A 24996-nucleotide genomic window follows, 5' to 3' on the forward strand; every position below is an offset into this window, starting at 1 on the left:
AGAGAGATTAGTAAATAAATGTTTATGTTGGATCTAACATAGTTTAATTGGTAAGTATTTAAATGTTCAAAATTTTCATCAAAATAAGCTTACACTAAAATATTTGGTTGTGATGATAAAACCATAATTTCTACTAGAACTAAAAAAAGACTTGATAACATTTGGGTAATATGTAGGGTTTTGCTTTTATTATTATATATATATATATGAAAAAACAAATGAAAAAGAAAAAGTAAAGAAGAAGAAAAACCTAATTTGGACAAGAAAAAATAAGCAAAATATTTTAAATTGAGAAAATTGAAATAAAAGATTAGAACGAAGAAGAAAAATAGTGTTGAAATTTTGTTGATGTAGGGAAACTGGAAAACCGAGAGAATTGTTGATGATCTATATAATTCAGCCGCCCACTTTCCATCTTCATCAGATTTCTCTCGTGTCGTTGCCTTCAACAAGCTGCTCTCGTTTTTCTCTTTAACCGCTGTCACTTTCCCGGGAAAAAAAAAACGAGAAAAAGGGTAGAGAAAGTTGAAGAAATCCAAGGGCTTTAGATAACGAAAGTCTCCTCCGTTGGTTGAAGATGACTCAATCCGGAAAGTTGATGCCGAATCTCGATCAGCAGAGCACCAAAATGCTTAATCTTACTGTTTTGCAGAGAATAGATCCTTTCATCGAAGAGATTTTAATCACCGCTGCCCATGTGACATTCTACGAGTTTAATATCGAAACCAATCAATGGGTTAGTCTCAAATTTTGCTATTTCGTTGTCGTTCGGGTTTTATTCGTAGCGCAAATGTTGGGTAGTGGTATTTAAGATCTTGTGTTTTTAATTCCTTTTCGATCTGTTTGGGTGAATGAAATCTAGTTGGTAATTTCACTTGTCGATTTTTTTTAATCGTCTAATCTTTCCTTGCTATTGTTAAATGGTTCATCTGGTTGTTTTGTAATATTCTTCGCTTAATCTCGGTTTTTTTAATGGTTGTAGAGTCGCAAGGATGTAGAAGGATCTCTTTTCGTAGTGAAGAGGTTTTCCATAACTTTTCTTTTTATCTTTCTTTCTATCTCTTTTAATAAATTTAAATTTCTGAGTAAAGATTTGTTTTGTTTTTGTTTGGCTTTAGAGATTTTTTTTTGAATTCCCTAATTTTAACATACTTGTTTTCTTGTTTCAAGAAATGCTCAACCTCGTTTCCAATTCATTGTGATGAACCGACGGAACACAGGTTAGTAATGACATTATTGTTAACTTTAGAGAGTTCAATGGTTACTTAATTGGAAAAAAAAAAAAAAAAATCTTCTCTATGTAGTCATTATATCTTGCAGAGCTAATTGCTAAACATGGTGGATTAATTGAAACTCTTGTTACATTGTACTACGAATTGGAAAACATATCAGATTGTTGTGCCGGCCACAAATAACTTACAACACGTTTTAAGATCAGCACATCTATTATCATGGGAGTTGAGAATGATCAGAGATCGAGTTTAGATCAACTTTCTTATTTTTGTGTGAAAATGCAAGTTCAATTTTTAATAGGCACCCAATAAGTGAAATTTGCATCTTGGATGCTGTAAACTGCATTACCCATTTTGTTTGTAACAAGATTTGAACTTCTAATTATGTTGGTTGAAATTACAGGCGATGAATATAGATAACATTGAATTGAACTGTTGTACTCTCAAGCCATAGCTTCTGATATGTCCATTTATTTTATCCAGATAATCTAGTGGAGAATCTTCTTGGGGATTTTGAATATGAAGTGCAAGCTCCTTATTTGTTGTACCGGAATGCTGCTCAAGAAGTTAATGGCATTTGGTTTTACAATCCACGGGAATGCGAGGATGTTGCAAACCTCTTCAGCAGGTATGGTACCTTTGTTATTCATTGATATTTTGTTAGTTTGACTATGGTTATCATCATTAAACTAGCATATGAAATTTGGATTTTCTGAATTAGACCACTGTTATGATCTATATTCTTTGGAGGAAATGAAAGGGATTTAATATTATTCTCTCAAAGGCCGTCGTTGCACTTAAAAGTTTTTGGCTTAAATTGGATAGGTTGGCTACTAGTTCACTGTGTTTGGTAGGTGGATGATTATTTCACGGTTCGGGCCTTTCAGAGTTGCAAGCTGTAACCACTGGTTTCTCTTTTTGAGCCCTTGGTTTTTAGGAAGTTGCAAAACCCTTGACTTTTCTGAAGGAGAAAGAGAATGGCTCTAATTCTTTTAAGTCTTCAGAACATGTTACCTTTATTCAAGTTTCTTAAAAGATATCTTGGAGGATATGTCACGAGATGTTTTGTTGTGGGTGAGGGTGGATGGGGCAGACACAGACCTAGTTCATTGGGCTATTGTGTCTGTTGGTGAAGGGAACTTGAGGAAAAGGAACTATGGTGCTTGACACATTACCCACAAACACATTTACTCCGTACTAATCTCATTGTTCTATATTATTATTATTTTTCATTTTTTTTGGGGGAGGGGGGGAGAAAGAAGTGTTTTGTGGTTTACTTTGCATAGTTTCTTTACCTAAGCAACTTTTTTTCCTCATGGCGCATACTACTCACCTCCATGGCTTGGACATTGAGTCTCTTCTTCACCTTTTATATGAATTTTCTCTTGTTAAAATATTATAACTTTGACCTTCATTGTATGGTCAAGAAATTTAACAGAGATATTTATGGTTTCTTACTTGAGATGTACTCGTGCCTTTTACTTTGCAGGATACTTAATGCATTCTCGAAGGTTCCTTTAAAGTCCAAAGTTTCTTCAAGCAAGGGGTAACAACAATGTTTATTATATTAATATCAAACAAATTTTGTATGAGACTGAAGCATTTTAGTGAGTTTCTAGGGTGTTGAGTTGATTACTATAATTCAAGGTTATTATGGTTTGTGGGTCAATAGTAGTTTGGGCTATAATAGTGTATTAGTGTATGTTTGAGGTGCCGACTATTTTCTTCTAGATTATAATAGTTTGTGTTTGAGGTGTAAACTATTTTAGTTTGGTTAGGAAATAGTGAACATTGTAACGAAGATGAAAAGAAATGACGAGTAGAAAATTGATTCAGCAGATAAGGTACTAGGCCAAGTGCATAGCTGAACAAGGGAAATCCATCCAAAAGAAGAGAGAATGCTCTCTAAAGAACAATATTCTATATTAAAATGTTGATAAAAGCTTCCTAATACAACCCCAAATTGGCTAATTTATAGCCTTACAAGCAAAATAACATAATTGACTAATTAAATACTAATTAGTCTAGATTAAGAACTAAACTAAATATTAATTAAAAAATATACTAATTATTCTATAATTTTCCTAAAAAAAATAGTAAACATTGTAACAAAGAGAGATTCAAAATATTAGTGTTGTAGCTAATTGTTGGTTATTTAGTTGGAAATACCAACTACTATTATTGGAGCTCCAAACATGGAGTAGACTATTATAGCCCACTTCACCCATTTGAAGTTGGGGCCCCAAACACCCTTTACTTTCTACATTTGTACAGTGATTACCTTTTGGCCACACTCTTGTGTATGCATGCCATTTACTTGTTATATGAGTTATTATATCTTTGTTGATTGAAGCCACAGCATTTTATTCACAAAAATAATAAACGGGTCATACCTGCTTATGTGATTGGAATTTGGATTACTGGAAAGCATTTTTATTTTTCAAATTAATACCAACCTTCAATAAGATAAATGAAAGAATGTAAGGGCCCATGGAAAAGGAGCATTTGCAGCTAACTACAAAAGAAAGAATGTTATGGAGAAAAAAGCTGCTATGGTTGAGAAAGTGACATGGGATAACCACCGAACCCTTAGCTTACAAACATCCAAAGGAGGTGTTGAACTCTACCATAATCCAATTTTTCCTCAACAGTTTTCAAGTAATAAATTGAAGATTTGAAGCTCCTGCTCCCAAAGGGAGGGTGCCCTATTGGTTTTGGAGTTCTCTGTTATTTGATCACATTATTAAGCACAAACAGTGTCATGCTTTATCTGTGGGGCTGGATATAGTTAGTGCATCATTGTTTCTGATTGCCTTGGATATTTTTGAGTTCTTGATATAAACTAATTTGGTACTTTCCTTGTAACTATCTTTTATTTATTTTCCCACCCAGTGATTTTGAGGAGCTTGAGGCAGTGCCAACAATGTCAGTGATTGAAGGTCCATTGGAGCCTTCAGCACCGCCCTCAACTGTCACTGATCCCCCTGAAGATCCATCCTTTGTGAACTTCTTTAGTGTTAGTGCTCTATCTTTGTCTTCCTAGTCTTCCCCCTTATTTCTTTTAGTTGCTTTTTTGGTGGGAATATTTTAGCTTGATTTTCATGGACTTGATGTTTTATCTTTATATTATGGAACTTGTGCTTTTTGTTAGCCTTTTCTTATCAACCTTGTTTGTATATTGTACAAATTAAGTGCTTTTGTGAAGCCGGAACTAACTCCCATCTTTAGTTAAATGGATGAGGGATAAGAAGGAAAAGATGAGATAACCAAATTCTGATGAAAATTTATTTTACTGAATGAAAAATCTTCTGATCGTGAAACAGAACCTAATTATTGTTTTGACGTAGAGATGTCTACTGTCTCTCCAATAATTGAACTTCAGGGGTCAAATGGTTGCAGAAAAGAGTTTAGGGTTTAGCGTTTTTATCTTAGACCTAGAAATATATCAGCTGGTCTATTAATTGGCGAATTGCTTGTCCGAACACAATTATCAGGGTGATGACCAGACTCATACAAAGTTCTAATTCATATATAAAATTCATTTTCTGGCTAATTTTTTCTTGGTCTTCCCTAATTGTTCCATAGGTTAGTCAATTGCAAATAAGAGTCTAAGACTAGTACCTTCTAGGTTTTCTTTAGCACAGAAGCTTGCAAACTATATAATATTAATTATTATTATATTGTTCCTTTTATTTTAGTTATCCTATTAAAATGTATGGCTAAACTTATTGACTTAATACTCATAATTCTATTGCTTTTTTTTTCCCTTTTAAATATGATGCTAAATATGTATGTCTCTCTCCCTTGCTGCTGTTCTTGTACTTTCTCTCACCTCTTAGTGAAAATTGTATTTCTCTCTTTTCATATGTATTCCTCCAACCAAGGTAATAAATTGATGTCGAATGACATTTATGGAAATGAAATTCTTTCTTGCCTTGTCTTGAAAATTTATGTTTTGAAGACTTCCATTCTCTTAGTCTTACAATTATCTAAAAAGCAACTTGTACATTCAGCTATTATGTGGTCATGCCTTTACATTCTGCCGAGCTTTCCTTTGTGCTCATTGTGGTTTATTTTATTTCCAATGGCATTTGGTTGACCTTTGTGGTATTTCTGCAGGCGGCTATGAATATTGGAAGCAATGCTCCAAATATACCGGATTCAAGGCAGCCATATCATGCTTCTCCTATTAACCCTCCATCTTTGCTTGCTCCTAATCTTGTATCAGCTCCTGCACTGGCTCCGCAGCCATCCTTCCCTATTGCAGCTTCAACTACGCTAACCTCTCCTTATGGACCATCTGACCCAAACAATGGCACCAATCAGGTCACTAATCTTGTGAAGCCCTCTTCTTTCTTTCCACCACCATCTTTCTCATCTGCACCAATGAGGCCCACTTTGCCCTTATCCATGCCTATGCCTACGCTTCATCCTCCACTTAATTTACAAAGCCCATATGGGACACCAATGCTCCAGCCATTTCCACCACCTAATCCACCGCCTTCGCTTACACCTGGTTCTGCTCCTGCTCTCAATGATGGGCCTGTTATTAGCAGGGACAAAGTTCGCGATGCACTTCTGATGCTCGTTCAGGTATCTTTCTAAATATCTCTAGCAATATTATGACCATAGTTTTCATTCATTCAGCTCTAGAAGGTTATGCTCTTGTATGGTTTGTCTGCAAGCTACCTATGTTAGGATCAAGGATATTTCTCCAGATAGTTTTAAAAAGCCTTGGATCCTCTCATCAAGCCAAGCTCATACGAAATAAAATTCTCAGCGATCCTTCTATGTCCTCTTCCCTAATTCATGTCTACTGCCTACTAACAATTCCTCCTAACAACTCTGGTTGACTTTGACCTACTAACTAATTAATGATACTCTCAGGCTCAGCAATATCATTAAAGAAAAAAAGAAACTGATTGTATTCTTATAGATCCTCCATCATTACTGTTTCTGTGTTTTGTCTGATGACCAAACAATTTCAACGTTTTGAAATACATGGTCTAAGCAGTTTCCTTGAGAGTGTCTACAAAAGAGAAATTGTGTCGTTCCATTACACCCATAGAACAAATTGTCAATTCCTCTCGGTTAAGAAATTTTCCAATTTGAAGGGTGAATGATTTACATTTCTTGCATGTTCTTCCCCTCCCCCCAAAAAAAAAGAATTGTTTTGTACAACTCTATTTTCCATTATCTAGTTCAGTCACACACGACATGAGTTTATGTGTTATGAAAACTATTATAGTTCTGAGATGTGCTGGCTGACCTGTGTAAATATTGATGATGTGTTAGGACGATCAATTTATTGACAAGTTCTACCAAGCACTGCTGAAGATGCACCATTCTTGAGTAACTTCAAGGGCCAAGAGGCGGGTTTCATTGAGTTCAAATGTGTGTGAATTAGAAGTGTACATAACTCACTCTGAATTATGTCTAAAATTAGTGGTTCCTCCAGTGTAGAGTCTGTTCAGTGTAAAATTATAAAGAGTTTCGGAGGTTCTTAAGCTTCCTTTTTTTGATTTGAGGTATTGGTGACAGAAACGCATGGCATGGTGATATGCAATGCCCTCTTTCAGTTTGGTACTTTTATGCCACTCCTAAATTTGGTTCAGGTTTAGCAACTTTTGCTTCCTCCTTCCAAGTTTTGTTGTTTCCAGGATCTCTTTCTGGTTATTGTCTTTTCGTCGTAAGATGAGTTTTTCTTGTTTTGGGAACTTCATACTGTTTGGTTATTTTGACCATTTTTAATCTAACTGTATTTTTGTAATTTTGGTCATTTGTCGTCTGGTTCTTATTTAGATGATGTGGGGTTTGTAAAGTTATAATCAAAGATTGGGTGAATTGAAACAACCATCCTAGGAAGTTACAATCATCCCTCAAACTTTCTACTGCATAAATTGTGGGCTCTAATTCTTTATAAAAGTGTCGAAATTGGACTGGAGAAGTTTTTAGATGAAAATCATTAAAATTTTATTCAAAAAATAACCTCTCCCCTTATACTCAGGCACTCAATGTAAAAACCAAATTTTTAAGTTAGATTATAAAATTTCACCGTGTCTCGTAAAATTTTAAAATAAAAAATTCTTCTTAAAACATATTAAAACAATAATTAGTTAAATAAAGCATATATCTAGCTAATACACACAAAACTATTAATATACAATTTTATTAAAAACATTTAAATCTTAAAAAGTATACAACTTTATTAAAAACATTTAAATCTTAAAATCTATTGGTGCTTCTATTATTGGAGTTAATATATTTTACTAAAGTATACAATTTTATCTATTTGTATTGAAGAAGAGAGGAGAATATTTTTTTTTTTGAGAAGTAAGACCGTACTGGTTAGTACTATATAGTAACAAGGATCTTTTAAAGCTTATAAAACAAGAAGGATTTTTTTAAAAGCTTAAAGCATATTTTTTAAAATTTTGAAAGTTTAAAAGTTGTTTTCAGAAACCAATAATCAAATACATTTTTATATTATTTTAGTATTGTTTAAGTAGAACTTTTATTTTAATAATTTTATGAGATTTTGTGAAAAATTTATGTTCTAACTTAATTTTTTATTTTTATTTTGATTGGTGAGAGTATAATTTCCTCTATAAAAGTAACTTTTGAAAGCTTAAAAAGTTATATGAATTTTTTTAATAGTTTAAGAGTATTTTTAAACAAAATTTTCAATAAGTATTTTTAAAACAAAATTTAAACTAATTTTTATTAAAAAATAATGGTAAAGATATTCTTTAATAACTATGTCAAAGTATGAAAGAAAGATCAAAATTTATAATATAAGGTGAAAATAAAAAAGGAAAAGAAATGATATTAGGACCGAGATTGTATGGGTTTACGCGCCGGTGAGAAATTGTAAAAGAAAACAAAAAAGACTGAGAGAGTGTTGTGCTGTGAAGGTTGTGGCTATGGATAACCGAAAAAGCTTGGTTTGGCTGAAGTCTCCTCTCAACAATTACTATTCAAAAGATAACGCCATTTTCCTTACACTAACATCAATTCAATCCTGTGTCCATTCCCTTCTCCACGTATACGGATAATTCCTCCCTCGCCACGCCACCTTCACTTTTTCCCCTTCTATTCTTCTTCAAGATTCTCCTTTTTCATGTTTCTGAAACCACCTCAACTCCCCCCTTCTTCTTCTTCTTCTTCATTTTCTTCTTACCCTCTACTTATCGCTTGCTTATGGCATTTGAATTGCAGGGTACTAGCTTCCTTCCCTCAAGGTATTATGATCTTATCATCATTTGATTCCATTGTGTGTGTGTGTGTGTGTTTTTTTTTAAAGAAAATGTTGGTTTTTTGTTTGACTTACTGTTTGTTTCTTAGTAATTTCTCTGTTGGGTTTGTTATTTTTATCGAGATTAGGGTTTTTATCTTGTGGGTTTGCCACTATTATCCGGGTTTTTTTTTATATTTTTTTTATTTGCTTGTTATGTTTGATTGTTGGGCTAATTGAGGAAGTGGAAGACGTTCTTTGGAAATCTTAAATGGGTATTGCGTTTCGGGTTGAATTATATATATTTATATTAGTTTGCTTCAATCCGTGGCTTCTTTTTTTAATCATGTTCCTTTTTCAGTTTATATTGATTAACAAAAGTTGACGGAATACAGGGATGGGATTTTGTTTTTAAATTTTAGATGGGGGGCATGGTGGCAATGATAGTTGAATGGATCAGAAATGAATGGGCAGACGATCAAGTTGGATAACCTATCTAATTGGTCGTTACGTTATGATTATTGTTATTATTATTTTAAATTCAACAACATTTTTGGTCGAAAGAATATGTTTAAACCCATTAAACGAGGTTATTGGTTGTCAGTTTATAATTTCATTGATTAATGTTCAAGACAAAGACTTGATAAACATATTCCTAAGTGGACACAATGCTCAAATTACACGAGTGAAATATGTTACTTAGTCCTAGTCCCTCTGTTGTTTGGTATTGTGATTATATACATATTTGTATCAAGAAAATTATAGAAAAAACTTCCTGATGTCGTTGAATAATTTACGTGCGTTTTATCCTTTCTTTTTTCGGCTCACTTTTTTGTCTCATGTCTTCAGTTCCTCAACTCCAAGGCTTCCACGTAATTCATCTCGGACTTATTTTTCATGTAAAAAAGCTGCCCAGTTGGACGGCCTACTAAGCAGCTGGGGTAATTCAAGGAAGAGATGCCTTATAAGAGCTGTTTTCTCAGAAAAAAGTTACAGTAATCTTAATCATAGTTTCATAGGCTTTAGGAAAAGCTATTTACAGCTTTGCAGAAAAAGAAACGTCTCACCCCTTGCTTCAGCAGATGAGAGTGTAACTGTCAATGGGAGTCCCCAAGCGAGCGCCAGTTCTGATGTTGGAAAAATGAGGATCAGATTAGATGACTCACGGAAACAAGATTATAATGATGGCCTTGTCCAATCCTTGCATGATGCTGCAAGGAGTTTTGAGTTGGCTATTAAAGAACACAGTGCGTCCTCAAAAACGACTTGGTTTTCAACAGCCTGGCTTGGTATAGACAGAAATGCATGGATTAAAGCGCTGTCCTATCAGGTAATAACTAATAACTTGACCAATACTCTTCCAACTAACTTTTGCTCGACCTTCACCTTCCGCTTCTCCTCCCCTTTTCATTTTCTTCCCTAATCCAAGAGCTAAGAAATAAGGACCCGACCTGCAAAGGTTGCAATTATGAATATTTGATGACATTGATATGGCTAAAAAATTAAGACAGAAATGTAGCAAAATATATATATATATATATAATTATAAACGAATATCTTCCTCTTCTTTTTGTACGCCTCCTTAGATAATGAAAAGTATGTCTTTTATCCATATATATATATCCAAATGCTTCCCTGTCGATGCATTTTCACATCCCATAGTGTTGGCATACCAATTACCCCATTCATCCTTGGTGCAAGAGCAAGCGCCCAATCAATGAGCTATTTACACACCATTTCAAGGGTAGATCATTTCCATACATTTTTAATGATTTTAAATTATGGTACTTCTTAATTTATGATATGTACATTTAGAAGGCGATTAATTACAATTAAAGAAGTGATCTCAAGTTACATACGCCTTGGGGAAAGGAACATGTTGCTATAGAATTATGAATAAAGCTTTTATTTCAGAAAGGATACATTGGACTAATGGAGGGTTTTAAGGAAAATGTCTTCCCCAACTTAGTTATCTCATGCTAATTCCAATTTGTAGCTGGGAACTTGCTTGTGGGTGTTCAGTGTTATTATTGTTTAATCCGGTTGTGAGCACAGTGCTCCTGATGCTATCTCCTACTACTTGCATGATAGTTTAGTGATTTAGATATCTTGCCTCGTATAGTCAGCCAAGTTGTAATTTGTATAGCATTAACATTAAATTAGCAGCTGAACTATTTTGAAGTTATTAGGTATCTCAATGTCAAACATTATTTCTGTTATCTAAAGGGAGTATTATTTACAGGCCTCTGTGTATTCTTTGTTGCAAGCAGCTAGTGAAATTTCATCTCGAGGTGATAGTAGAGACAGAGACATGAATGTTTTTGTTGAGAGGAGGTAATAAATTCTGGTCTTTTTGTTAGATTTTTGTTGTTGTTTGCTTGTGTGTGTGTGTGTTTTTAAGAAATAAGAAATTTGTGTTGATAAAAAAAAAGAACAGCCGAGAGCCGGGTAGAGAACCCCTGCCCAATTACTTACAAAAAACCTTCTGGTCTAAAAAAACATAAGAAAATCGTAGAACTGTAAAGTAGCTCTCTAATTCTTGAAGCCGTTGATTTCTTTCTTTCCACATGTAAAAAAGCGCTCTAATTTCACCCCACAAAATATTGATTTTTCTGGAAAAGACATGCCCACAAACATTTAGTCAACCAATCTTCTATTTGAAGAAACATAACAAATGCCAGATTCCATAAATTGTTGATTCTACGCTCTAGTCTCAAAAAAAATGAATAAGTAGATGATATGACAGAAAATTCACACCGAGGGGAAGAGGGCCTAATCAAAGAAAAAAAAAAACAAAAGCATTAGAGAAATTCATAATTTGGATTGCTCTATCTTTTATGAGAAAAAAGCTTCATCCACCCTTAGTGAGGGTTCATTGTTGGCTTCATACTTTCTCATTCGACCCTTCTTTGACCTTTCTTTCCCTCTCCACTGTCACAGTTTTCTTCTGCTCGTCCATGGTTGCGTTGGCTTGGTGTTCGTGGATGTGCTTTAGTTTGATGTTCCTTGGATTGATGTTTTGTTTTGGTCTCTCTATTTTTTGTGGGGTTCTCACTTTTTTTTTTTTTGGGGGGGGGGGGGGGGGGTGTGGATTGTGGGGTTCTCACATCGACAGTCCATTTTACATATCTCTCTCTCTCATCCTTTTTGTTGTCCCCTTTCCCTTTGGTATCATTGGTTCATTTTGATGGGGTTGCTCTGTTGGTTCATCTTGTATTTGAGTTGTTGTTGTATTCTTTGTTTGTAATATTTGGATGTTTCATTTATCAATAAAATAGTTTAATGTAAAAAAATTGTTACTTCACTTTTGCAGTTTACTACGCCAGTCTGCTCCTTTGGAGAGTTTAATCAGAGATCAACTATTAGCCAAGCAACCGGAAGCTTATGATTGGTTTTGGTCTCAGCAAATCCCGGTGGTGACAACATCATTCGTGAATAATTTTGAACGTGATCCACGTTTTGCTGCTGCAACTGCATTGTATGTATCACTTTAATTGGTCCCTGAATGTTTCCGACTTTTTTGGTATGTGAAGGAATCATGCCAAATTTATTTGCTTTAGGGATGGTAGAGGATTAACTGTGGACCCTGGCAATACACGTGACACATCACTCCTCATGCTTGCACTGGCTTGTCTTGCTGCTATCACAAAACTTGGGCCAGCAAAAGTTTCTTGCCCACAATTTTTTTCAATAATTCCAGAGATATCTGGTAGATTGATGGACATGCTGGTAGAGTATGTTCCTATATCTGAAGCTTTTCAATCCATAAAGAGCATTGGTATGCGTCGAGAATTCCTTGTTCATTTTGGTTCTCGAGCAGCTACTTGCAGAGTGAAAAATGACGGGGGTGCAGAAGAAGTAATTTTCTGGGTTGATCTTGTACAGAAGCAGCTACAGCAAGCTATAGATAGAGAAAGAATATGGTCCAGATTAACAACATCAGAAAGTATCGAGGTCCACATTAATTTTTTTAACCTTGGAAATTTTAGAGTAACTCTTATATCTTACCCCTACTAAAGTTGCCTTATTGAATTTTATTACATGTCTTTGAAGTATATAATCCAATTAGTTAGAGAAAGAATATGATCTAGACGAATGTAATATTTTCAATTAGAACCGAAGAGTATTGAGGCTGGAACCTGCATGTAGATAATTTATTGAACTTAAAGTTGAAGAAAGATGTTATTGGAAGTAATGCTAATATAAATTTGTAGGATAAACACATTATCTAATAGTTGTAAGTTGATTCTAACCCACCTTTAACTTCCCCTACAACTGACGCTACACTACTAGATATTGAGTACCTGAATTTGTTAGTCAACATGGAATTAAACTCCGGGAGTCTTGAGTGTAAAAAAGTTTTCCTGGACTTTGATTTTTATTGGACTAGTAATGATTATTTGTTGAAATGTTACAAAAGGAATGAAGGTTTGGAATATCGAGTACTTAGAATGATGACTTCATAACTTAAAGTGTTGTCTCCAGAAGGATCAATCATATATTTTATAGAGGAACAATGCATTTTGTTCTATATTGATAATATAACTAATTTAAGTTACTGAATTTTTAAACTGTTCTCTTATAAAAAAAAAAAAAAAAATTGTTCTATCCATATCAATGATTCCATTTGGATAAATCTACCAAATAAAAATTGTATCACGTATTTTGATTAAGTTGGGGGAATGTGTTTTATTTTCTGCCATGTTTTTTCAATTGTGTAACTTTGAACCATATTTTAGCTGTGAATGGAAGCATGTATTAATTTAATGCAGGTTTTGGAGAAAGATTTGGCTATATTTGGATTCTTTATAGCCTTGGGAAGAAGCACACAGTCTTTTCTATCTGCTAATGGATTTGATCTTGTAGATGATTCTCTTGGAAGCTTCATTAGGTACATGTCGAGGATATCTCATAAAATATGGTGCTGGTTTTCAAATCTTGGTTGTGTATATGGCTTCTTGTTCTAATGCAGGTACCTTATAGGGGGAAGCGTCTTATACTATCCTCACCTTTCATCAATAAGTTCGTATCAGTTATATGTGGAGGTCAGTACTCATTTTACTCATTCTTTAGAAAGACAATTCTGATTCATTATTAATTTATGTTCATAAAACAAGTTTATCAAGGGCTTAAGATAAAATTTGAACTCTTCAGGTAGTCTGTGAAGAGCTGGACTGGCTTCCATTTTACCCAAGCAACCCTAGCTACTTAAAACCATCTCATGGCCATGCGAGCAAAAGAGAAGGTCCTCCAAATGTTGAAGCGATCCCGCAAGCATTAGATGTTTGTGCTCATTGGATTGAGTGCTTCATCAAGTATAGTAAGTGGTTGGAGAATTCTTCGAATGTAAAGGCGGCAAAATTTCTCTCCGTAGGGTAATCAAAATCTCTTTCTCTCTTTGTCCCAAGGGCATGACTGATATGGAATCTCATCAGTTAGCACATTTGGATCATGTTACTTATACCAAATCTTTTGAATGTTAGGCATACCAAGTTAACGGAGTGCATGGAAGAACTGGGTATTCTGAAGTAAGTTGTCATCTCCTCTCTCTTGGTTATACACACGTACGACTGCACAAATAAAAACTGGTTCTCGGACAACTTATGACCTGACCTGACTCTTATGACCTGACTCTTTACAGTTAACACCATTCCCTACCTCTGTCAACTTGTCATCTCTCAGTTCGCCAAAGGAAATTCACTCTCACCTCCAGTTTTTCTTTCACCCAAAAATTTTCACCAAGAGAAAGGAGCTTGCCTTTTTTTTTTTGTATGAAAATGGTATCGTCAATAATTTGAAATATTTATAATTTAAAACCCTGTTTGGAGAAATAAAGTCTTCCTAAGCAATTTTTATTTGTTATTATTTTGAAACAAGAACAATCATGGGTTGATCTAGTGGTAAAAAGGGAGACATAATCTCAATAACTAACTAAAAGGTCATGAGTTCAATCTTTGGTGGCCACCTACTTAGGAATTAATTTCCTACGAGTTTCCTTGACACCCAAATGTTGTAGTGCCAGGTGGATCGTTCAGTGAGATTAGTTGAAGTGCATGTAAGCTCGCCCGAAAACTTACAAATATAAAAAAAAAATGCAAGAGATGAAACTTTTGATTGAAAAAAAACGAATATGCTCAAGAGATACAAGCTCCAAAAAGGAGCAAAACAAAGAACACAATATAGCAAAAATTTATAAGAAAGTATTTTACATCCTTGAAAGTAAGTATGCATTGTATGAACAAATAAAGTGGAGGTAAAGAACACCCATAGAAGAACTGGGGCACTACAAAGTAGCCAAGACGGAATAAGACTTCAAATATTATCTGAGAATGGAACACCGCCTCAAAACTCCAAGAGAAAAACGCTTCCTCTAACAGATAAACCTAATAAATGTTGGGATAGGAATTGCAAAGTGAAGGAGTAAGACTTCCAATGAAGGCCAAACTTGCAGCTCAAAGGATTTGGAGCTTTGAATGTGAATGAAGCTTGAAACTGAACCCAAACCCATACCCTAATCAATTATTGTGAGATTTTCAACAAAATTTGAAATATCAACTTATAGAATGATAAGTTTGTCACTTCCTAATGCAATTACTTTGTCCTTTCACTTTTTTGCATCTCCTTGTCTGTTTTTAGTTTTTTTTTTCAGGAACTAATAACTCTGTATTCATTGGTACTTTAGTCTAATTCTTGAAGGAGTTTGTGTTTTACCTTTCTAACCTACTGAAAATGTCTTTCAGGAATGAGATGCTTGAGAGAAATACCAATATTTCTGTTGGAAAGACTGGATCAAGTAATTCTTCAACCACTGAGTGTGAAACTGAATCCTTTGACAAGGTCTTCTTTTGAGTATACAACATATTGCTTTTCCCTTTCAAATACAATGTTTTAACACGGTCATGTCCCATGTCAATTTTAAGTTTAACTGCATTCCTTCTCTTTTGATTACTCATTGGATCATATATTTTTTAATGAAACAACTTTCACTCAATGTCCATGATTGTTTTGACCAGAAACCAAGCTTTCTCATTGAGTGAAAATAATAGGATGCAGTCATGAAAGTCATTTCATCAGTCAATGAAATTGTTTATTTATTAAAATTGTTTATGGACTGTACTTCTAATAGTCTATAGGGAGTGGAAAATAGAACTGCAACTATATTATAAGATTTGGCAATCATAAATGAACCAGAATTGTCTTTCTATGGAATACATTCAATAAAATCCAGATTAATATGTTAGTATTGTTTGTCATTTTGAGTTTTGATGATCTGATTACTTCTAAGGGTTTTTTCCCCAATTGTTTGCTGGGAACTTATTCTTTATAACAAGTACAGATGTACTTATTTTTTGTTTAGATCCTAGTGTATATGTGTGCTTATCTGATCAGGAGTTCCTACCCTTTCTTTTCCATGTGTTGACCTACATGCAGTGTTTGGTATATAAGAATATAAATATTGTATTGCAACACATATGCTCTTAGAGGCAAATTGTTTTGATACGTTAGCCCTTCATTTTCACATATTATATTATTCTTACCTTTTATAATTTTTCCAACTAACGGCACAATGGTTAACAAGAATTTCTTGCCAGAATATTTAATGAAAAGAAATGATGAACTATAATTTATGATATTTGCCTATCCTAAATTTTACGTTTGGGTTTTCTGTTTTTCCTTGGACTTTACTAGATGCTTCTGATAATTCAGGCTTTGGAAAGTGTTGAAGAAGCATTGAAACGCCTTGAACAGTTGCTTCAAGAACTGCATGTATCAAGTACGAATTCTGGAAAAGAACATTTAAAAGCTGCTTGTTCAGACCTTGAAAAGATAAGGAAACTAAAGAAAGAAGCTGAATTTCTGGAGGCATCTTTCAGAGCAAAAGCAGCTTTTCTTCAGCAGGTATTTGCCTCAATGATTTCTGGCACGCTTTTGAACTTAATGGTAAAAGATCAGTATTCAAAGTTATGTTTGGTGGATTATCCTGCAATATTACTGAGATAGACGATCCATTCTAATATATTGTGTCTTTGTTAGATTAAATCTGGATGGATGGAAGAGTGAGAGCACTTATGCTCAAGTGTTGAAACAAAATACAAATTTATGTCATATATATGTGCATACATCAATTAAGTTAGGTTTGACAGTCTAAGTTTTCTTTCCTGTTGCGTCCGATCTTTTATTTATGTTAGAATTAGTGGACTAGGCCCATGGAAAGATTTACCCTAATTGTCTTTCCTTTTTTATTCTAAGCTTGTTGTCTATTTGTTTTCCCCTTTGTATCTTTTGTTCATATTAGAGAATAATAAGAAAGTCAAATCGTGGTTTTTTTCCTGATACTCGGGTTTCCACGTAACTCGGTGCTATTTACTTTTACCGCTTTTAATAATTTATCGTATTCCACAAATCTTGGTGTCCACAAGGTATCCGAAGATAGAGGTGCACTGATTGCAGCATAAATATATTACCTTTTTAATCAGTTTTGCATGATAATAACATATGTTTAGTGAGTGCTCGTTCTCAAGTCTATAGAAACTTTCGGTTAAATTAAGGTTGGTGGATGTACAAAGGTAACTAGGAAAAAAAAAGTTGAAAGTATGCCATAACAGGCCTGAACTCATGAATGTCATTCTCAAATTCATCAAAGTCTGCAAAAACTAGAACCTTATTCTTACTGTTAAGCCTGCTAGAGTTTGTAATGTTGATCTCACATATTTTCTTTGTAGTACGTCATTTCTTTCATGAGGTTTTAATTGAGTCAAAGATGATATGTCTCTCTAATTCATTCATTCTCTGTTATCACTTTGCTTTTTGTACTGAATAGATGCTAACAGAACCTTGCTTTCTGACACGCTATTATTGATCATTTGTACTTGATTCCAGGATGATGATGAAAGTCTTGCACAATCTTCCAGTAGCAGCCAACATGAATATCCGAAAGGAAAAAGTAAAAAGAGGGCCAAGACAGTTAGCAATAGGAGCAACAGGCAAGAACGTCCTGCCTGTATTGAAAAAGCTTCATTGAATCACTACGATTTTGTTTTTTCTCTCTTCATCAGAAGTTGTGTTTTCCTTTCTTCGTTGCTTTTATCTTATTTAAAGAACAAAACTTTCATTTTTGGCAGATCTCGTAGACTATGGAACTTCTTGGTCCCTTCTACTTGGCAACCTGATCCCGAGTTAGGCCTTGATGAACCAGTATGTTTCCTTTTATTTATTATTGTTTTCTGATTTCTTTCCATTTCTTACATTCATCCAACTATATTGCTTTTGTGTTTTTGTGATTACAATCCCTTGTTATTGTTATTCCATAAAACACAAACATTTGTATAACAAATTTGTTTAGGCAGAAGTTGCACAACACGTATTTTATTCTGTGCATTGTATTATTAGTTCATATATTTGTTATCTTAATTGTAGTATTATTATGTTTATACAATGCTCGTCTGTATATTTATTGTCATTCGTAGGATGTAAATTCCTGTGTTCCTTCAATGGTATAGATTATAATTAATTGATAAATTTTCTTTTGACAATAATCTGGAAAAAGAAGCAGAATCATCTCAAGTTACTTAAATTGCTGGTCTGTAATTCCTACTTTTGATCCATGTACAATTGTTATCTCAACCACAACGTCTCTTTATTGTATATTTCCTCATGATCCTTAGAACCCTATGAAAGTTATTTGTGAAGAATTGAGGTTGGAAGGAATGTTCCGTCAGTGAATAATGTACCAAGTTCCATTTCAAAACATGGAGGAATGTGATTTTCCAATTTCCTGTTAGAGACTGAGTACTGGCCTCATTTTCCATCTTCCTTAGTATGATATTGCTCCCTCTAGATTCCTCACCAAAACTTGCTGGAAAAATTATGTCTTCAGTCATAGCAGAAGATTGTTTATACTTCCAAATTTCCCTGGAAATGAATCAGACTAGAAGAAGTCAGATAGAGGCTGTGGGTGGGACGTGGGAGTGGATAAGACGTTTAGGAGAAAGCCACTCTTAAATTTTTAATCAATTTCTTGTTTCTATAAAGAGGTATTAATATTTCCCCTACCTAGTGTGCTAAACAGAACTTAAAGATTATACAAGGAGTACAAAGAAAGTCAAGATCTCCAAGACTGACTAAAGATGTACATCATGTGATTTATTGAAGTACCATTTTACATATGCAGGAAGACATCATTGGACGCCATACTTCTGATATAGGTGTAATGAACACAGAATTGAATGAGTTCCATCGTTTTGAACTTCTCAGAAATGAGCTAATGGAACTTGAAAAACGGGTACAGAGAAGCTCTGAAGAATCCGAAACTGATGAGGTACATTATTGAATATGCCTTACACATCTTTTGTGTTTGTTGAGTTCATATGCCATTGAGGTGATGACTTCTCCACTTCCCTTAAAATTAGACGGTCAGAAAAGTTCCTCAGGAACTGAGAAGCTGGATTTTTTTTTGTTGCTTTATTTTATTTTCTGGCAATTTCTATGCACAAATTTGGGCTTGCAACTACAATAACAATACACTCTCATGACTTGCTATAGCGATAAGCATTTCCCTAGATGTGTAACAGAGACTATAAAGTAAAAACTTTTGGCTCAAGTAAAGAGGGCTGAACGAAATGTTATCCAGAGTCAACTGGAGATTATTGACACTGTTTCTGTTCATTGTATTAATATAATTAGATTATTCTTAGGAGATATTATTCTTAGGAGATATTATTCTTAGGAGATATTATTCTGGAGATATTATTTGATATTATTTCCTTAAGTGTATTTCTCTATGGTTATATATAGGCTTGTATCTCTATTAAGTAATTAATGAAATATAGATTAATTCCATAAAATCAACACATTGAATTCTTTGTCATTAGACTCTAATTTAAATATTTTTTTGACAATTCAAGTAAGCAAAATTTCCTATTTCTTCAATTATATCCACTTCCCCTCTACAGAAGCTAAAAATAACAAACACGTTAAGAAATCTAGGATTTCATGAAATTTGATTTATTTTTATTATTTATTAATTTATCTTTTAATTTTACGCATATTTTTTTCTTTCTCCAGGATCTAAAGGATGCAGATGATACTGCAAGTACTTTCCGGAATTCTGAGAATAGTCAACTAGTGCAGATTCAGAAGAAAGACAATATCATTGAAAAATCTATTGACAAGCTAAAGGAAACTGGCACGGTATGAGTCCTTACTAACTTTTAACATTTAAATTAGCTGCTTTGAAATGTACTCATTTCATTGTAGTCCTTCATACGTAATGTCTGCTTTGATTTGACAATTTGTTACACAATGATTTGTGCCATGTCTGATGGCATAGTTGTCTTTGGACAAGTTATGCTCATATTAATGGTACAAAATGATCGGTCATGAGTCACATTTGTTAATCATTTTCATGAAATATAGGATTTCTTAGCTTGATTAGATTTCTTGTTTCTTCCAAGCATCAAGTTATTAAAGGCTTGGGGCCTCTTGACTTGGCCATTGATAATCTAATGATTGCCTCTGGTTTAAGAAAGTGGGAACGCAAGTGATTTTACTATAGTTGAGCCATTTTTACGTGGATCAACTATTGTTTGTTTAGCAATTAGTAATTTTATGATACTATAGTTTAATCTCTTGCTTTTCAGTATCTGTATCCGCATACTCATTCTGGAGTGTCGTAACGACGTTTGTGTAATGTCTAGTTGCTATAAGTCCTCCAACATCGTTGCATTTTCTCTGTTGTCATTGACTGATAGTAATTTCCATTCTCATTCTTTTCATGGTGGGTGACCATATTTGATATTAAAAGATTTTGGATTATATGCATGACTCACATAAGGTATTCCTTCCCTTTTGTTGTTCTGTGAATGAAGCTCTTGGTTGTTTCTTATTTTACTCCTTGCAGCCTATAAAATGGTAAACGATTCATGGTTCCTACCAACCATCTCAATGTTTTGGGAGTCAATGAATATTAACTTTATCAACATAAAATATTTTATGGATTTCTTTAAGTAAACCTAAAACATCAACCCGCACCACTTGTCACCATCTAACCTTAGCCACTTATTTTTACTTTTTTACCCACTCGCCTTTTCTCTTGTCGTGGTGTTCTGGTATGATTGATTGATTTCTCTACCTCTGCATTTGAAAAATGTAATTGATGGAGGGAGCGTTTGATTGGCAGGATGTATGGCAAGGCACTCAACTATTGGCCATTGATGTTGCTGCTGCTATGGGATTGCTTAGGAGGGTCCTGATTGGAGATGAATTAACTGGGAAAGAAAAGAAAGCCCTACGAAGAACCGTAACTGACCTAGCATCCGTTGTTCCTATTGGTGTATTGATGCTTCTTCCAGTACGTTTCAATATAAATATCCTTGAGAACGTGCTACTCAAACCCTCTTAACCCGGGTTTTGTTAACTTGTCAATTTAGTCAGCAATGTGAACCAAGCTTCCTGTTTGAACTTATTAGGCACATTCACTATTACTCTTTCACCCACTCTGAGACGGGAATGTTCACTAAATTAGTCTCAAGTATCCGAACTTCTTCCCCTTAGCAATTTTGGCTCCCTTGATAGTGATTTTGGCAGCACTCACCTTGTACTTAGAATTCCCCCAGTTTGTAAATTCTTTCTGGTTGTGTTTGTAGTATGTTATTGGAGGGAAAACAGCATCTTTAGACAACTGTTTTAAACATGGTTGATTGATTTTACAAGCTTGGTTTGATTTCATTCACTTATATTTCCAGGTTACAGCAGTTGGACATGCAGCTATGCTGGCTGCTATCCAGAGATATGTTCCATCCTTGGTATGGCTTCCAAAGTGCTCAACAGTTCCATTCCTAGAATTAATTTTCAATGCTATTGTATATGAATAGTGAAACGAATATTCTCAATCTAATACAGATACCATCTACATATGGACAAGAAAGGTTGAATCTCTTGAGGCAGCTTGAGAAAGTCAAGGAAATGAAAACTAGTGAAGTGAACTCAGATGAAAACACTGAAGAAGAAGTGGAGTGAAGCATCTTGCATTTGTATGTATGGGAACTAGAGTTCTAAACACGAGGTTAGTTACTTTTCTTTTTGACATACTTAGCACTACTTTCTGAATCCATTTGATAATAGATGAGCATAAACAAGTTCATTCCACGTATCTGGTACTCCAGGCAGGCACCAGTGACTACAATCTTGTGGAGCGTCATCAGGTGTGCCGGGCTCACGATTCTTTGAAGGGTGACCATCCTTTCTGAATTCTGTTAGATATGTAATATTCAAGAACTGAATTTTATACTTTACGGAATCCATTTGTTTGATTACATTTGAAATGAAAATGTTGTTTTCTGGTTCGTCCTCCAGTTTCGTGTAGTCTCTTTCGGGCTCTTTGTCAGTGTTACAGTGACCACCTTCACTCCATGTCCCACCCCTGCAAGTTTCTACGTCAAAAGCTTGTTTCATAAAGCTACTAACCATGAACAAAATTCATTCATCTGGTCTTATCATGAACAACAGTAGGTTGCATGACAATATATAACTTAACTTACCTGTAATGAACAGGGGAATAGCTGCGAAAGAAAACATGAGTTCTGTTTGGATCCAATTCTTCTTCCACCCATCGCTTCCATGTCTGTAGTGACCTCCGAAATGCTTCCATTACATCCATGCTCATATTCAACTTCCCCCCCTCTTGGAAATAGTAACCCCTGAAACAAAAATGGATGTTACTTTTTCTTTTCCCATTTATGACTAGAAAGGTAGGTCTACAAGTCCTTGAGTTAACTTGATGTAGTAGTCTGATCAAATATCTACCTCCAAGTTGAAACTCGTTATGATTATCTTCTTTCAAGTGTTTGAAAATATATACTTTTTTATTTAGAACACTTCAAACGCCGTTAAAAACGTGTTCCAAGTAAAGTTGTTATTTGATTGGTTTTGGAAAATTAGGCTGAAAAGCATTTTTAGATTAGGAAACTCTTACATTTTAAGGGTCTTGTGCTTATTCCACCAGTGACCATCATTGAAAACTAAGACATCGGCACCAACCCATTGTTTGGAATACCAATGCAACTCATCAACTCGAATGCTAGCATTGACTTGAGTTGATGAGTTTGGAGGAGGTCGACCATTGACGACTAGAAAAGGAACTCTATAATATTCAACTGTAAGATTGAATTCCTGAAATCGCATGGTGAGAAATCCTTTGTGTTTGTTTATTGGCTTCCCATTTTCTTCATATATTGTTGAAATGTTTGAAACTCCCTGCGTGAGCATGCATAGTAGCGACTCCCATTGGTTTCGTCCGATTGAATCGCCAACAAACACGATCCTTCCGTTTCGACTTCTCTCTAATAACTCACTTGCATTGAATCTAAGGTTGTGGATGAAGATAATAGCAATAAATTTAGATACTTTCAAAGTCGAGTTCAAATCATGACAGTGTGACCATCTAGAATACAAATATTTTATAAGAATTTAAAATTTTAGGATTATTGATTAAGATGATTAGTCTGAAAAACAATTAAGCCAACAAGCATATATGAAAAGATAGTAATAATAATTATTATAATGATAATTCAGATGGCTTAATAAACCTCTAACATTTTTTAAATTAAATTAATTTATACATTGTGTAATGGCATGTTTGTCTTTTCTCTTGTAGGTTTCAAATTTTAGCTTAAGACATTAAGATGATTTCTAACAATATTATGAAAGTCAACCACCTACAATGTTAATATCTTATACAATTTTTTATTTTTAAATTATTGGTTAAAATGATTAGTCAGATTAAATGACATACATGCCTACAAACATGGGCATACGTGCATATATATATATATATATATATGCCAACTTGAACATTCGCAATCACATATATAAAAAAAAGAAAATTAATTCATAGAAATTTGGCAAACAATGAAAATCAAGTCCAATAAAAAATTATGAAAAAACTAACAAGTAAAAAATAAATTGTTAATTGATCAAGACCTTTAGAGAGGGTGTTTAGACATCCACAATTGCTTTGGAATGGAAAGTAATGTAATATAAAAAAAATTATGTTTGAATTGTTTTTAAAAATCCATTATTTACGTAGTTTTTACATTTTACAATTACATTTTTGTTGAAATCCAACACCTCATTATGTTCCAACTTTCTGGAAAACAATCCATTTGAATCTCTCTTGAAAATCACACCAGAAAATCTAGATATTCCATATTCATCCAATTATTTGGTAAGCTCCCACAAAATTACCCTTTTTGGTTCCTCAACTCTTCTTCATTATTTTGGAAAGAGATGGAGAAAAAGAAATAGCTTTCCCTAACTTATTTGTCCAATTATATGTATTTCTAAATATTTCCAAGCCATAATTAATAGCATTTACTAAAATCTAGACCGTAAAAGACAAAAAAAAGTGTCCATACTCCCAAATGAATTTGAAGGTTTACTCCAAATTTTTACTTTTTTTAAAAAAAAACTTATTATTATACCAATTTGTTTAGTACATATCGTTCGAGATCAACTATCGAGATTTTATAGATTGCCGATTATGTTTTTTTGTTTTTGTTTGGTTGCTATTTCAGACAATTTCCTAAAGGGTTATAAAAGAATCGTATAAAAGGAGGGTGAAAAATCCATGCAAGAACTTCAAGAACAAGAAGCTTATAACCAAATATAATTCATACCTTGGGAGATTGCAACCTTCAGGTTGCCACCGCCACTTCCGGTAACCTTCATCTTTCCGGCCATTTTGGGTACACCGGAATCCTGGATCAACAAAGGGACAATTCTCAGTGTAAGAGTGGAATGGATAATTTTCATCCCAAACCCATTTGCCATAGGAGTAATCGCAAGGTATCGGCAATGAAGGCGACGGGGACGGGGACGGTGATGGAATCGGGTTGTTTTGGGGAAAAAATTGAAAGAAAAAGTGATGGAAACGTGAAAGATCATAATATTGGTAATTGAAAGGGGTGGCGGAGAAGTTGAATATGAAAAGAGAAGAAACAGAGAGGATTAGAAAAGAAAGCGCAAAACAGAGAGGTTTGCTAATGGGGAAAGAAAGAAAAAGAAAGGGTCTCTGATGATGAAATTCAGTTTGGAGATCCATTGGAAGAGGAAGAATGAAGGATTTATATTTGAAAGGAAATGAAAATAGAAACAAAAAATGGTTAGAGAGTAAAACTAGGGAGGGAGAGGAATATATGCATGGCCAAAAATATAATTGAGAAGATTCATCAAATGACTTTTTCCATATAGTGATTCGCCAAATGGAAATAATTATAAAAAGAAAAAAAAATGATATTAAATGACAAGTATTTGCTTTACATTATAAGTATAAATATAGAAAGGTATTTTGCTTTACATTACTATATAAATAATATAGCCTTTTGTGTAATTTGTAAAATGACAAACGTAACTAACAATGTCCTTTTAAGAGAAACAAGGAATTAGAATTATCGTCCCTTACCAAATTCATATCAATAATATAATGAATCTCAACATTGGAACTGACATCAAAACTGGTCTACTATATTTTTA

General features: G+C 34.1%; 3 protein-coding genes across 3 annotated transcripts; 2 read left to right on the forward strand and 1 right to left on the reverse strand.

Annotated features, from left to right (window-relative positions):
- The first annotated feature begins 239 nt into the window (after nt 1-239).
- Nucleotides 240-7002, forward strand: LOC101215925 (mRNA-decapping enzyme-like protein). Its single transcript, XM_004143284.3, has 8 exons — nt 240-736; nt 983-1023; nt 1171-1220; nt 1716-1860; nt 2722-2778; nt 4125-4248; nt 5352-5825; nt 6528-7002. Exons 1-8 carry the CDS (start codon nt 578-580, stop codon nt 6582-6584), a joined length of 1107 nt encoding a protein of 368 aa, XP_004143332.2. The 5' UTR covers nt 240-577; the 3' UTR covers nt 6585-7002.
- A 1069-nt stretch (nt 7003-8071) lies between these two features.
- On the forward strand, nt 8072-21810 carry LOC101216170. The gene is made up of 19 exons (XM_004143285.3): nt 8072-8473; nt 9316-9796; nt 10709-10800; nt 11780-11944; nt 12027-12420; nt 13239-13357; nt 13439-13511; nt 13621-13841; nt 13950-13994; nt 15207-15303; nt 16174-16365; nt 17347-17450; nt 17589-17661; nt 18638-18784; nt 19531-19656; nt 20645-20815; nt 21210-21269; nt 21367-21529; nt 21630-21810. The coding sequence occupies exons 1-18, from the start codon at nt 8433-8435 to the stop codon at nt 21481-21483; spliced, it is 2718 nt and encodes a 905-aa protein (XP_004143333.1). The 5' UTR covers nt 8072-8432; the 3' UTR covers nt 21484-21529; nt 21630-21810.
- Nucleotides 21476-24688, reverse strand: LOC101211013 (protein trichome birefringence-like 8). The gene is made up of 4 exons (XM_004143342.3): nt 24141-24688; nt 22439-22828; nt 22005-22163; nt 21476-21886 (listed from the first exon to the last, which is right to left on the reverse strand). The coding sequence occupies exons 1-4, from the start codon at nt 24563-24565 to the stop codon at nt 21562-21564; spliced, it is 1299 nt and encodes a 432-aa protein (XP_004143390.1). The 5' UTR covers nt 24566-24688; the 3' UTR covers nt 21476-21561.
- Between the last annotated feature and the right edge of the window lie 308 nt (nt 24689-24996).

Source organism: Cucumis sativus, chromosome 6, assembly GCF_000004075.3.
Source record: "Cucumis sativus cultivar 9930 chromosome 6, Cucumber_9930_V3, whole genome shotgun sequence".
Lineage (NCBI taxonomy): Eukaryota > Viridiplantae > Streptophyta > Magnoliopsida > Cucurbitales > Cucurbitaceae > Cucumis > Cucumis sativus.